This window comes from Gambusia affinis, linkage group LG14 (genome assembly GCF_019740435.1).
Source record: "Gambusia affinis linkage group LG14, SWU_Gaff_1.0, whole genome shotgun sequence".
Classification (NCBI taxonomy): Eukaryota; Metazoa; Chordata; class Actinopteri; order Cyprinodontiformes; family Poeciliidae; genus Gambusia; species Gambusia affinis.
Genome location: NC_057881.1, coordinates 1,929,887 through 1,941,865, shown reverse-complemented (window position 1 = coordinate 1,941,865; position 11,979 = coordinate 1,929,887). Strand labels below are relative to the sequence as shown.

The window sequence follows — 11,979 nt, the reverse complement described above, 5'->3', positions numbered from 1 at the left end:
ACATGAGACCATAGCCCCGCCCACAGCGGAGAGAATCCACGATTTGATTGGTTGGTAGGCGAGTCAATATACGTGTGTAGCACACGATTGGAGGAGCATAATACCGCTTCCGGAAAAAACGTTTAAAGGAACGCGCACTATTTTATTTTCGCTGTAAAATATCGCTTTCTAGAATTTATTTGGGATTTTTGACCGGAAAGCACGGAATTGTTTATTTACGCCTTAATTAAAAGTAACAACAAATACTTTCCGTTTAAATTCTAAGCTAATTAGCTGCACACTAAAATATAATGGGAAATGCATTTTAAACCTCAAATGAGAGAACAACCTTGAGTAAATTTGTTTGGAACACAAATAATTTTGATGTAGAAATTATTTTAGAGCAATATGACTTGTATTGCTGCGGAAAAAAATCAAACTAGGTTATGTTTAGACAGTGGCGGAGCTAGACTTTTATTTCTGGGGGGGCCAATGGGGGGCCAGGGCTATCTGTAAGGGGTCCACTGACTATGACAATGACAATACAGTAAAAGTACTTTCATTCACATACTATATATAAATAAAGACTCATGAAATGAGATTTGCTCATGTAATTTGCAGTTTATTATCAATGCATGCCACACAAAGCATAAGTGGACATTAACCTCTAAATGACACCATTGTAATAATATCGTACAACCAAAGACATTTGTTCCTTTTTTTGCAAGTCTTTTGTTTCATCTGCAATAACACTGAACACTTCACATTCCTTCACTTCTTTTATGATTTCAGTCTGTACCATCTCTGCTAAGCCCTGAAGAATTTCATTTTGGATTTGATGACTTGTGTATTTTGCATTGGCACATCCTCTAAGCTTTTTTTCAATTAACTGATCATGCTTTGCTATTTCATCCAATATAGCCAAAAAGTTTCCCTTATTTCTAGAGTCCCCAGACTCTCGATGACCCCTTTGAGCAATATTTTGTGTTGCAGTCAAAAGAAGAACATCGGCTATTGTTTTAATATAATAACGGTTTTCTTCCACCACTTTTTTCCGGTTTGTGTTTATAGAATTTAGCATGGTTGTATTTCCCTCATTAGCCCTTTTATATTGACTCCATGCATACATTGCATTTACATGGTGCTCTAACTTTGAGTGAAGCTTAAATCCAGACTCCTTGGACAATGCCTTTTTCCAATTACTGAAGCCGGAATGCGAAGCAAAGACACTATCTGGTGCATTAGGCAAAGAAAAATGCCTACAGGCAAAGCAGTAGGAGGAGTCTTTAATAACAGAATATTCTAACCAAGAATAGTCTTTGTACCAGGAGCTGTGAAAAGTTCTCTTTCTTGTTCCATGCTGAGTTCTGGGGAAGTTTGTCAAACTTGGCTGAACAGGGCCCTGTTCTTTTGACTTTGAAATATCTGGAATACAAACACAATGGTTATGTACACATAATTTACATGATCATTATGTCATGTAAATTGTGCAGCTACTAAGCAGGTCTTAGTGTAAGTAAAATTACCACTGGGTCCTTTTGGAAAAGCAAAAGGAGTGCTGGACACTGCTGAGAAGAGATCAGTGGTATCTCCTGCAATTGCCCCTTCTGGCTCATCATCATCCTGGTCAGGCGCAGAGCTTTCTGTGTTTTCAGACTCCTCCTTTGATGGAACTACGTTGTAAAAACAGTACATTAACATAATTGAACCAACAATTAAAGAAACACATTAGCAGAAGCCAGCAAGTAAAAATAACCTAAAACGGGGCAGGAATTTGACTGTTTCTGTAGATACTCTGACCTGGTGATGGTGGATTGGTGTTTGCCAGACTTTCTTTCTCGTGACTGTTCTCAGGACATGAGCTACCAGGACTGCTGATGTCAGAGCTGAACCCTGTTTGATCTGTGCCTGATTTGCTTCTTTTTATAAAGAAGCTGTCTATCCTGCCTCCCTGTCTTTTCATTCTCAACTGACCCTAGGAAAAAAAACAAGCCAGTCATGTTATGCCAAGTATCACTTCCTATTACTTAGTGTTAATAGATCCCCACTTCCAGTGTGTAGGTCAGGGAAACAGACTGTGGCTGTATGTTCAGCATTCAAACTTCTCAGCTACTGGACCGACTAACCTGTTTTTGTTCATGATCATTATCGACTTTATTTATAAAGCACTTTAACAGCAGCCAGAGCTGAAATAAAGTGCTAAACATCAGCGATAAGATAAAAGAAAACATAAAAGAAAATGACAAAGCTAAACACATAAGAATTTAAATAAATTAAACATTTCATGGAAAACATAATAAAGCAAAAGAGTAACAGATTAAATTGTCACAAGTTCATGCCCTTTCCTAGGGGAAACGGAACCTCTAACAAAGTGTTGCCGTTTCATAGAAAATGTTTAGAAAAGAATTAGTAAAAATAGCAAATGTCAGTGGGGAACTTGTGTGGAGTTTTTTCACTCATTTTATAGTACAAGCTGGCTCCATTAGCATTACCTTTCACAGGTAAGAAAGAAAGAACACAATTTTATGAACAGAATTTCTTGACTTTGTGGCCAAACGACAGCTTCTGAGCCAATAAATATTTCCCATGTAATTATATTGGCCAGAAGTAACTACTCTGATTTTTATTTTCTTAGTATAGCTAACATTTTTCATTCTGTATAGTTTTATTTAATGCGAGAGCTAATAAGAAATCGCTGTTAGAAAGAAAGAGCATTACAGACCAGAGGATTTTGGCAGGTCATATAATCAGGAATGTCGTGATCCATTCTGTCTGATAACACATGCACCACGTTGGATACTTTTTTTTTTACTTCCCGTATTTATCCTCCCGACATTGTTCAGGCAGACGTGAGTGGTAAACACACTGAAACACGTCAGCGTCTTTACAATACTTTTTGCTTCTGCGTGCATTACGAGTCTGACTGGCAGACGTGACGTATCATAGGAACTGGCCGACTCGCTCACTAAGTCGGCGTCTACGTATGTCTATAGCTGTAGCATTGTTAGCTTGATGCTCGCAACTTATAGTAGTAACTCAACTACCAGAAACTATTTCCTGGCTGAGCACAAAATGTTTTTAACGGGGTTTTTTTATTGGTAGTAGTAAACCATTGTAAAACTTACCTTTGAAGTCAGATTATCCGTCTTGGAGTCAAATCGACTGTATTCCTCTTAGCTGTACAATATTTCTCTATCGTCTCTTCGCGGTTCTCCTTCTCTTCTTCTGTTGGGTCAACTCTGTTGTGTCCAAATGGTGTATCACAATAAACGTAAATGGTGCATATCGCCCCCTGCTGCTTTTGAGCAGTCACAACAGTCACAAGTGTCACAACCCATTGTGGTACATAGTGCTACCTACTGTGAAGGAATGACTGGGTGTCGTGACATGTCGATCATTTGGGGGGGCCGCTGGGGGGGCCAATCAGATGGCTGGGGGGGCACTGGCCCCCCCGGCCCCCCCTCTAGCTCCGCCTCTGTGTTTAGAATGCCTTTCAGATTGGTGTGAACCTGTCATTGCTCAGGTTTATTTGTCTCCTCCCTGCCTGCAGGAAGCAGTTTCTTCTTCTTCTTTAAAAACTGTTTATCTCTTCTGACCTGCAGTTCTCTGCCAGACTCCCAGAAACGTGTCTGAAGCTGCTGGAACAAACAGCAATATGAGGTTCACAAAATCAGTGCCCAGAGGTGAGCTTTTTCCTCATGCGTTTCTTCATGGTAGTGAAAATCCAAACTCATGTTTGACTTCATCAGATCGATTTCTTTATGTGTTTTTTTCACACAGTTAATGCTGCTTTAGTGGATGACAACATTTATGATGATGTCATGGTTTCAAAACAACAAGGTTTGAACGAAAAAAGTTGTTTTTAATATACTAATTTGTGTTTTAATAAAATGTGACTTTTAGTAGTCTTATCAAATGTAACTTTTTATTAGCCCAATATTTGCTTTAGTGATTTGATTGTTACTGTATCTGTCCATAAACTGACACTTTCTGTTTTTCTGAAATTTAAACTAATGTTTGACTCCATCTCCTTACGGTTTTTTATGCTGATAATGTTTCTTCAGTGGCTGACGACGTTTATGACGATGTCATGGTTTCAAAACAAGGTTTGAAAAAATTTAACTGAAATTTTTGTGCCACTTAATCTGAACAAATTTAGGCTTTGAGATTCATGATGAAAATAATTTTTATAAACCTACGTTTTTGTTTCAGTGATTGGATTGTTACTTGATTTGTCTGTAAATTGACACTTTCTTTTTTCTGAATTCTTAATTATAAAAGTATGCTAGACTCCATCAGATTAATTACTTTATGGGTTTTTTTGTGCAGATAAAGTTTCTTCATTAGCTGACAACAACTCAGCTGAAGACCAGCTTTCGAAGCAGAAAGGTTTGAACTAAAACAAACATTTCAGATGCACGTTTGAATGCATTTGAAAGGCATTCAAACATCTGAATGCCTTTCAGATTCCTTCAGAATTATTCAGATAAATTTGAATAATTTTAAGCTTTTTAAGTCTCATGTTTTAATTATGTTTTTATGGCTAATTGAATTTATGAGTTTGTTCCTGGTGCATGTTACTGTTAGTTTATTGTTTTATCTTTGTTGACCTAAAATACTTCCTACCTGTGGAATATGTCACTGCAGGGAACAATGGACTCGACTTCTCTCTTTCTGCAACAGTTGGCTGTGAAACAAAACAAAATTTATGTTCATTTGAACATTACTGATAATCTGAAAACTTTCATATCAGAAACTCACTCTGGTTGTTCTGCTTAACATGTTCCGCTTTGTGATCTTTGTTGCTAAACATGGAAGCCTTTTGTTGTGAATCTCTCGCCTACCTGTTGCCACTTTATTAGGTACGCCTTGTTAGTACTGGGCTGAAAGCCTGATTTTGCTTTCACAGCTGCTGGATTTTGTGCCCCAAGTTGAACATGATGTCAAAATGCCATCCATATTGATATGATAGCATCACACAGTTCCTGCAGATTTCTATCCAGTTTTGCATTCATTTGGTGTTAATGAAAGCAAACTAGCTGCAAGAGAGAACCATCTTTCTTGCAGATGGTTTCTCTACAAGAGTCCCTTTGGTAAATTAGGATAATGTATAGAAAAAATAGGAGTAAAATTTCACAAAAAACTCTTTTTTAAGACTAATCTCAGAAATTTTCTAAACATTTCTGAATTTCAAAATTCAAAAGATTTCTACATTTGAAACTCAGAAATTTAGTTTGTTTAATTTATTAGTTTTTTTCTTAGCAATTTCTTTGACTTTTAAGCTCAGAAATTTCTATGTTTTTTATAGAAAATATTTGACAGTTTTTTTTTCCATACATTTTCTACTTTTTGAGCTAAAAAATGTCCTTGTTCTTCTCTAGAACATTTTTGAGATTAATTGAAACATTTCTGCATTTTTTGCACACATTTTGACTTTTGGAGCTCAGAAATTTCTCCACACATTTGGTTGTAAGGGACAGGATCTTGGAGCAATGTTGCTCTTCAATGATCTTAACCAAGTTTTCCCTTTTCTTCTGACACCAATATGACAGTTTTGTCCACAAAACATTTTCATATTTTCAGTTTCATTTGGTCATATAATTTATTCCCTCTAGAAATTTCTTGAACACAATAGCTTTTTGTGTTAAATGTCCATTTTATGTAAATTTAATTAATAGTAAATTTGTGTTTTCTACTCACTTTGTGCATCTTTTCAGAGGGCATTGACATTTACTTTGTTCTTATATTATATTGTACTGAGATATTTCCTTTTGCCAGTTTATTTTTCATGGTAAATATCTTCATGGCCAGATGAAGCAACTCTTCCACTGTTCATTCTGTTCTCACTATTCAGCAAACCTGCAGCAACCTGGATGGGACAGAAAGTCCAAAGTATCTCCAGAACACGCCGTCCTACTGGTTCTCATCACTCTCTTGGTCGTTACAGTTTTTGCTCTGAGCATTAGTGAGTTTTTTGTTTTTAAACTTTGAAGTCAAATTTAAGAAAAAAAAGTTTTTACTTGAATTTTATGGCAGGACGTTGCATTGGAGATTCATAAATTAGATGCATGTTATTTAGAAAAAACATTCCTTTTTAGCAAAAACATGAATTACTACATATAGATTCATACATTATATTGCATATTATGCATGCAACATAAATAAAATATTATTTTTATGTGTTTGCAGAGTATTATTTTAGTAAATGTTACCTGTTGAAAAATGATACACTAACAATGGCTTTTTAGATTTCAGAATACAAATGTCTGTTTTCTGAGGTTTGCATGTTGTTATTTGAGTATTATTATTCCCTCTGAAGAGTCTCCCTCTGTCTGTTAAGCTTTTGTTAAAGTCCAGACTGAAAACTCACAAATTTCTTCAACACCAGTTAGAGAAAAGTTAAAGGATGGAAGAAAATTGCTTCAGCTAAATTTTCTAAATTGTTGGCTCATTCAAGCTTTTGGATCCTTTACCAATTTTATATTTATCTCATTGTTTTTATTAAACTTAATTTTATTTCTATTCTATCATTCATCTACTTGTGATGCTGTATTTGTTGTGAAGCACTTTGGTCAGTTGAGGCTGTTGTAAATGTGCTATAGAAGTAAACTTTGACTTGATGATTTTTGGAGGAAACTGACCCTAATTATCAGCTTCTTTTTGATTAAAACAGCTGTTTTCTATCTGATGAAAAATGAAAGATGCCAAACCCTGAAGGAGGATCTGGAATCACTGAAGATGATGGCTTTAGGTGAGACTGGGAGGATTTTAAGTCTAGATTTAATGTTTTTTGTTCTTCTTCTCTATTGTATTTAATGTGTTTGGTGTCTGTTGAGAAGAATTATTTTGAAAATGATCTTCAAAGATGAACCAATCTTTCACTGTCTTATTGTTTTCCCTGTGTCCACCGACTCCTGCAGTAAAAAGTGCAGCATTTGATCTGAGTTTCATTTCTGTCCTGTAGATTCTTGTAGATTGTAGCTTCTCCAAATATTTCTTCCCCCTGATTTTCTGAGGTCTTTGTTCTGATCTGTTTAAAGATGAGACATGTCCAAAGTGTGAAGCCGGCTGGGAACGATACAGAGAAAGCTGTTATTTTTTCTCCACCAATAAATCCTCCTGGACTGACAGCAGACGTTCCTGCACTGATCTGGGATCAGACCTGGTGAAGATCGACAGCAGAGAGGAGCAGGTATGAAACTCTGCTGCAGGTTCAGATTCTCTCTCATTTCATCTCATCATCATGATTCTTCATCTCAGCTCAGAAAAGTTTCACTTGTACCTTCATCAACTTTTTCTGCCTAGATGTTCCTGGAGATCAGACTGAAGGAGACAATCGAGAATAATGAAACGTTCTGGATCGGACTGACCGACTCAAAGACAGAAGGCTCCTGGTTGTGGCCAGACAGCTCTCCACTGAACACAAGGTCTGATTATTCTGAAATTATTTGGTTTCATTTCAAGAGTTAAAGTCACTGAAGTTCATTTAAATCTGCCTTTCTGTTCCTCATCTCTTAGTTTGAGTTTCTGGGCTCCCGGACAGCCTGACGCGTTGGGCGGAGCAGAGGTGGACTGTGTGTGCATGATGAAGACAGAAAACCCTGATGAGGTCCGATGGTTTGATGGACGTTGTGATGATGATCTGAGAAGTGTCTGTGAGAAAGATTCAAAAATCCAGCTGCGTTTCTGTGTGTGAAGTTCAGTCTAGAAAACAGATCTCTGCACATTTTACAATATTCTTTTAAAAACATATTAATAGAAAATTACTCTGATTTTAGAAGATATTTGCTTTATTTTTATTTGTAATAACAGCGTAGTTCTTGTTGAATATGTAAAATTAATAAAGATTTTTCAGCTTTTATGAGTTTCCTGTGTTCATTTTAATTATTAAATATGAATCTCATGAACTCCTCTTTACATTTACTCGAGTGTTTTGTCCATTAGTCCATACTTATTTTCGATCAATTGATATGAAACATGACTGTCAGTGGCTCTCTAGCGCTAGACTCCCCCTGCAGGTTGCATTTGGTTACTACATCTACTAAATCAAACAACCTTGACAGATAATTACTCCAAGCTACTGGCAAAACATTATGAATGTAAACAATAACTTTGCAGTTTGTAATGCTTACAGTATGCAGATAAGACCAGAATGAGGAAATGTACTTTTAATAAACTCATTTCAATCCATCACACCTAATAATCCTACTTGTTGCCATTTTTGGACTGTTTTAGTCTGGTCAGTTCTCCTTTCAGAATGAGATGTTTTAGGGCCTCCGTCACTTTAAGTCCAAATGAACGGCTGCTGGCCACACCCCCCAGCTCTACATTTACATTCATAATGGCTGAAAACAGATGCACAACAAAAGTACGTCATTGAAAGGCAGAAGAGGAGCCTCCTGCACAATCAACAAGAATGCAGAAAAGCACTTGTCTTTTCCAGCAGCCATTGTACGGCGAATACAGTGGTAAAACCAGCTGACCAAATACTCTGGCACTAAGGGTGCTAGTTAACATCACAGTGCACATTGACTATGATTTAACTGGGAGGTTTTTGATACGGATCGTTTTTCAGACACCAAGAATTATTAACTAATCACCAGAAACCACCTGGGTGTTTTCTTTAATTGATTTGGTTGTTTCTAGAAGCAGTGGCAGCCTAAATGACAGTACGAAAACATAGAAAATATTAATTTTATGCAATAAGTCCTTTTTAACTCTAAGAAGTTGATGGCAAAAGTGTAACTCAAATTTTGTCCTGACTAAACAGCTGAGAAGCTTCACTTTTTAACTTTTATTTATGTAAAAAGGTTTAAGGAGTACTTTTACTTTTATTTTGCATTAATTTCTTTAGAACACAGATATTTTTGGTGTGGAAATGATTTTTGTTTTGATTACTGATGTCTTTGATGTCTTCTGTTTTAAAGTGAAACCTCATTGCTCAGGTGTGTCTGTCTCCTCCCCGCCTGCAGGAAGCTTTTAAAAGCTTCTCCATTCTCCTGACCTGCAGTTCTCGTCCAGACTCCCAGCAGAATCATGCCTGAAGTTGATGTAACATACTCTGACGTGACATTCACCAAATCAGCGCCCAGAGGTGAGGTTCTTTTAATTATGCTTTTCTGCATCACAGTGAAAACTAAACGCATGTTGACTCCATCTGATTTATTTCTTCATGTTTTTTATCCAGATAATAATTCTTCAGCGGCTGACACCACTTATGCAGAAGTTAAGCTTTCGAAACAGGAAGGTTTGAACAAAAACTTTTCTCCGGAAGCAGCTAGTGTGTGAAGAAATTGTTGTGCTTTTATTGCTATTTATTTTTAAAACACAGCTGTGTACATTGGTAATGTGTGTTATGTTTTCATCTGTAAAAAATGTTTACAGATGAAGATATTTATGTACGCACACAAAAAAGAGCAAAACTTTAAACAGAATTTACTTTCTTGAACAAGAATAATCTGAAGTAGGATAAATTTTATTTTACATGTTTCACGTAATTTTCTTTGTACATAAAATCTATTTCCATGTAACTTTTTGTGGTTTGTTTGTCATTTCCTGATGAGTTTTGTTACAGGGTTTTATATTTACTGGGAAGTTGTCATAAAAGTGTTTTAACTCCATTGTCTGGACAAATTGCAATGGATTTTAAACATCTGATTCTAAACATATCCATGAGTCTCTGATTTGGGTTAAAAACAGAAAAGAATAAGAAATATAATTGCAACCTGACCTATTTTTAGCATTTTTAGCTCAGCGATTGAATTTTGTAAATCATCTGCAACGATTATGAATAAATAACCTCGGACTTATAGGATGTTTTTTTATGACTGATTGCACTTGTGAGGTGATGTTTCTGGTTAATTATTGTTTATTATTGCTAACATTAGATGCTTCCTACCTGTGAAATGTCTCCTCAGGGAACAAAATGTTTTACTTCTCATTTTTTGCAGCCATGCAACATCTCTGTTGTTCGTCATTTGAACATCAGTTTATTGATTTTTACTCTTGATTCTCATTTATGTAAATCTAATTATAAAAAGTCTGTTGTGTTTCTGTAATCTGGAAAAGTACAGATGCAGATTTCAAGTGATCTTTCTCAGCTGCAGATTTCTTTGAATCTGGGTAGATTTGAGTAGATTTCTTTTAATGTTGTAAATTTGAACTTACAGTACAATTATTTATTTATGCATTTTTACCATTGTCTGAATTTGTATGCTTCCAATTTGCTTCTATTACTGAGTTTCCCACCAGAGGGACAGTAAAAGATAATTGTGTCTCTATGTTTCAGACACAAAGGATTTATCTATTCACATTAAACAGAAAGAGGGTAGGTACACTGTATTTTATATTATGCATCCTGTTTGTATGATTGGTTGTCATGCAGTGATCAGATATGCGTTCCCGTCTGATTTTCTGCTCTCTGTTCAGCAGATGTTCAACAACCCAGACGGGACAGGAAGTCCAAAATGTCTCCAGGAGTTCTGGTGGTTCTCATCACTCTCGTCGTTCTCTTGGCAGCTGCTGCTAGTGGCCTGGGTTTGAAAATAATGTTTACCTGTGAAAATATGAAGAGAAATCAAATAAAAAACTCTTAACATTAAATTTATATCTAATTGTGATTCAAAAAATTATTTTTAGCAAAAAACATTTTATGTCTTGTCTTTTATTTTTTGTATATGCTGGTTTTGAATATTGGTTATAGTCATTAGTCACATAACCAGTTGAAAAATTCAGCAGCTATTAATCCAGCCACTGAAATCACAGAAGCTTCCGGAGTAAAATGTTATTAAATAAAAGTTACTTTTTACATAAGTTTGTAAATAATGACAAATGTTATTTTGTACTTTGGTGATCATAATATTTTTTTCTTTAACCAGTTGTATTTTATCTAACACACACCGAAACGCTCCAACGCCTGAATGAGGAGATCAAAGTGTTGAAGAATAAACTCTCAGGTGAGACTCAGAGTTTCATTTAGAGCTGTCAGATCTGAGATTTTAATTACTTTAATAATGTTGAAAATATTTACATATTCATCAGCAATTTATTGTCTTTTTTATGACTTTTATGAAAACATTCAATTCAGTTCAGTTTATTTATGTAGCACCAATTCACCACAAATCTGAGGCATTTTGCAAAAAATTATTTCAATTAATTTCAATCAATGAACCAATCTAGTTAAAATCAATTTGAACTAAATTGGTAACTAGTAGCTGCTGGTAACTGGCTCAGTACCAGCAGCCGTCTGCCACATCCACCGTTAGAGAAGTCAGAGCAGACACAGAAAACCCCCCAGAAAAACTGGTGTAAAGAACTTTTTGTGTTATTGAAAAGTAAAGGTTAATAGAAGAATCTGAACCCAGATATTTAATATTGGATAAAATCAATTTTTGATCATTGCCAAATATTAACTGGCTTTATTGTCAAAAATATTGAGACTGAAGATAAAGAGGAAGTGATGAAGAGGAAGAACCAAATTAATCTTCTAAAGTTAAGAGATAAGCATCAGTGGAAGAATTTTGTTTGCTTTCTGTTGAACTCCTGCAATAAAGGAAGCTGACATACTTCAGTTCGAACATTTAATTTGACATTTATTTTTAAACAGAAAGCACCGGCAAGCCTACAAGTCCACCAGCAGCAACATGTCCATCTTGTCCCGTTACGTCTTCTGATCCCACTTCTGGAACCACAGAACCGCTGCTACCAACATCTCTGGTTCCTCCAACATGTCCTCCTCCAACATGTCCTCCTCCAACATGTCCTCCTCCAACATGTCCAGGACCTTCAACGTATCCAACAACTAAAACAACAGGAAGTTAATCCAATGTTTGATCTTTGACTCATTTCTGTCCTTTAGTGATGTTAAAGAGACATTGATGTAGTGACAGAAACAGGAAGTTAGATTGTAGCTGCAGGACATAAAACCTGAATCTGTCTATGAAGATTTATTTCTCCCTATTCACTGAAGTCTTTGTTCTGATCTCCTGAAGATGAAACAAG

The 11,979-nt window shown here is 35.9% G+C and overlaps 3 protein-coding genes across 11 annotated transcripts; 2 read left to right on the top strand and 1 right to left on the bottom strand.

Moving 5' to 3' along the window:
• Positions 1 to 4: 4 nt before the first annotated feature.
• Positions 5 to 7,835, top strand: LOC122843157 (C-type lectin domain family 4 member E-like). Of its 7 annotated transcripts, none has more exons than XM_044137715.1 (10): positions 5 to 54; positions 3,582 to 3,662; positions 3,760 to 3,819; positions 4,029 to 4,085; positions 4,309 to 4,368; positions 5,834 to 5,944; positions 6,653 to 6,730; positions 7,020 to 7,171; positions 7,285 to 7,406; positions 7,498 to 7,787. In XM_044137715.1, the coding sequence occupies exons 2-10, from the start codon at positions 3,635 to 3,637 to the stop codon at positions 7,673 to 7,675; spliced, it is 846 nt and encodes a 281-aa protein (XP_043993650.1). In that variant the 5' UTR covers positions 5 to 54; positions 3,582 to 3,634; the 3' UTR covers positions 7,676 to 7,787. The 7 variants fall into 7 exon arrangements, with proteins under 7 accessions (XP_043993650.1, XP_043993651.1, XP_043993648.1 ...); XM_044137716.1 differs by lacking the exon at positions 5 to 54 and adding an exon at positions 145 to 232 and having other exon boundaries at positions 4,044 to 4,085; positions 7,498 to 7,835; XM_044137713.1 differs by lacking the exon at positions 5 to 54 and adding an exon at positions 145 to 232.
• Positions 447 to 3,421, bottom strand: LOC122843156 (zinc finger MYM-type protein 1-like). Of its 2 annotated transcripts, XM_044137711.1 has the most exons (4): positions 3,105 to 3,421; positions 1,780 to 1,954; positions 1,506 to 1,652; positions 447 to 1,404 (listed from the first exon to the last, which is right to left on the bottom strand). In XM_044137711.1, exons 2-4 carry the CDS (start codon positions 1,940 to 1,942, stop codon positions 647 to 649), a joined length of 1,068 nt encoding a protein of 355 aa, XP_043993646.1. In that variant the 5' UTR covers positions 1,943 to 1,954; positions 3,105 to 3,421; the 3' UTR covers positions 447 to 646. The 2 variants fall into 2 exon arrangements, 1 of the variants encoding a protein (XP_043993646.1); XR_006372674.1 differs by lacking the exon at positions 1,780 to 1,954 and having other exon boundaries at positions 451 to 1,404.
• Positions 7,836 to 8,983: 1,148 nt separating the features above from the next.
• On the top strand, positions 8,984 to 11,799 carry LOC122843370 (platelet glycoprotein Ib alpha chain-like). Of its 2 annotated transcripts, none has more exons than XM_044138054.1 (6): positions 8,984 to 9,073; positions 9,167 to 9,226; positions 10,268 to 10,306; positions 10,411 to 10,515; positions 10,857 to 10,934; positions 11,585 to 11,799. In XM_044138054.1, exons 1-6 carry the CDS (start codon positions 9,016 to 9,018, stop codon positions 11,797 to 11,799), a joined length of 555 nt encoding a protein of 184 aa, XP_043993989.1. In that variant the 5' UTR covers positions 8,984 to 9,015. The 2 variants fall into 2 exon arrangements, with proteins under 2 accessions (XP_043993989.1, XP_043993988.1); XM_044138053.1 differs by having other exon boundaries at positions 10,408 to 10,515.
• Positions 11,800 to 11,979: the final 180 nt, after the last annotated feature.

What these genes read in the sequence shown, in the direction of transcription:
- LOC122843370 (XM_044138053.1), top strand. Translation starts at nt 9,016, where the DNA reads ATGCCTGAAGTTGATGTAACATACTCTGACGTGACATTCACCAAATCA. An exon ending in CACCAAATCAGCGCCCAGAG is followed by an intron (nt 9,074 to 9,166) that starts GTGAGGTTCTTT and finishes TTTTTTATCCAG; the next exon opens with ATAATAATTCTTCAGCGGCT. An exon ending in AGCTGCTGCTAGTGGCCTGG is followed by an intron (nt 10,516 to 10,856) that starts GTTTGAAAATAA and finishes TTCTTTAACCAG; the next exon opens with TTGTATTTTATCTAACACAC.
- LOC122843156 (XM_044137711.1), bottom strand. Translation starts at nt 1,942, where the DNA reads ATGAAAAGACAGGGAGGCAGGATAGACAGCTTCTTTATAAAAAGAAGC. An exon ending in CACCAATCCACCATCACCAG is followed by an intron (nt 1,653 to 1,779) that starts GTCAGAGTATCT and finishes TTTACAACGTAG; the next exon opens with TTCCATCAAAGGAGGAGTCT. An exon ending in TTTTCCAAAAGGACCCAGTG is followed by an intron (nt 1,405 to 1,505) that starts GTAATTTTACTT and finishes TTTGTATTCCAG; the next exon opens with ATATTTCAAAGTCAAAAGAA.
- LOC122843157 (XM_044137715.1), top strand. Translation starts at nt 3,635, where the DNA reads ATGAGGTTCACAAAATCAGTGCCCAGAG. An exon ending in CACAAAATCAGTGCCCAGAG is followed by an intron (nt 3,663 to 3,759) that starts GTGAGCTTTTTC and finishes TTTTTCACACAG; the next exon opens with TTAATGCTGCTTTAGTGGAT. An exon ending in TCGACAGCAGAGAGGAGCAG is followed by an intron (nt 7,172 to 7,284) that starts GTATGAAACTCT and finishes TTTTCTGCCTAG; the next exon opens with ATGTTCCTGGAGATCAGACT.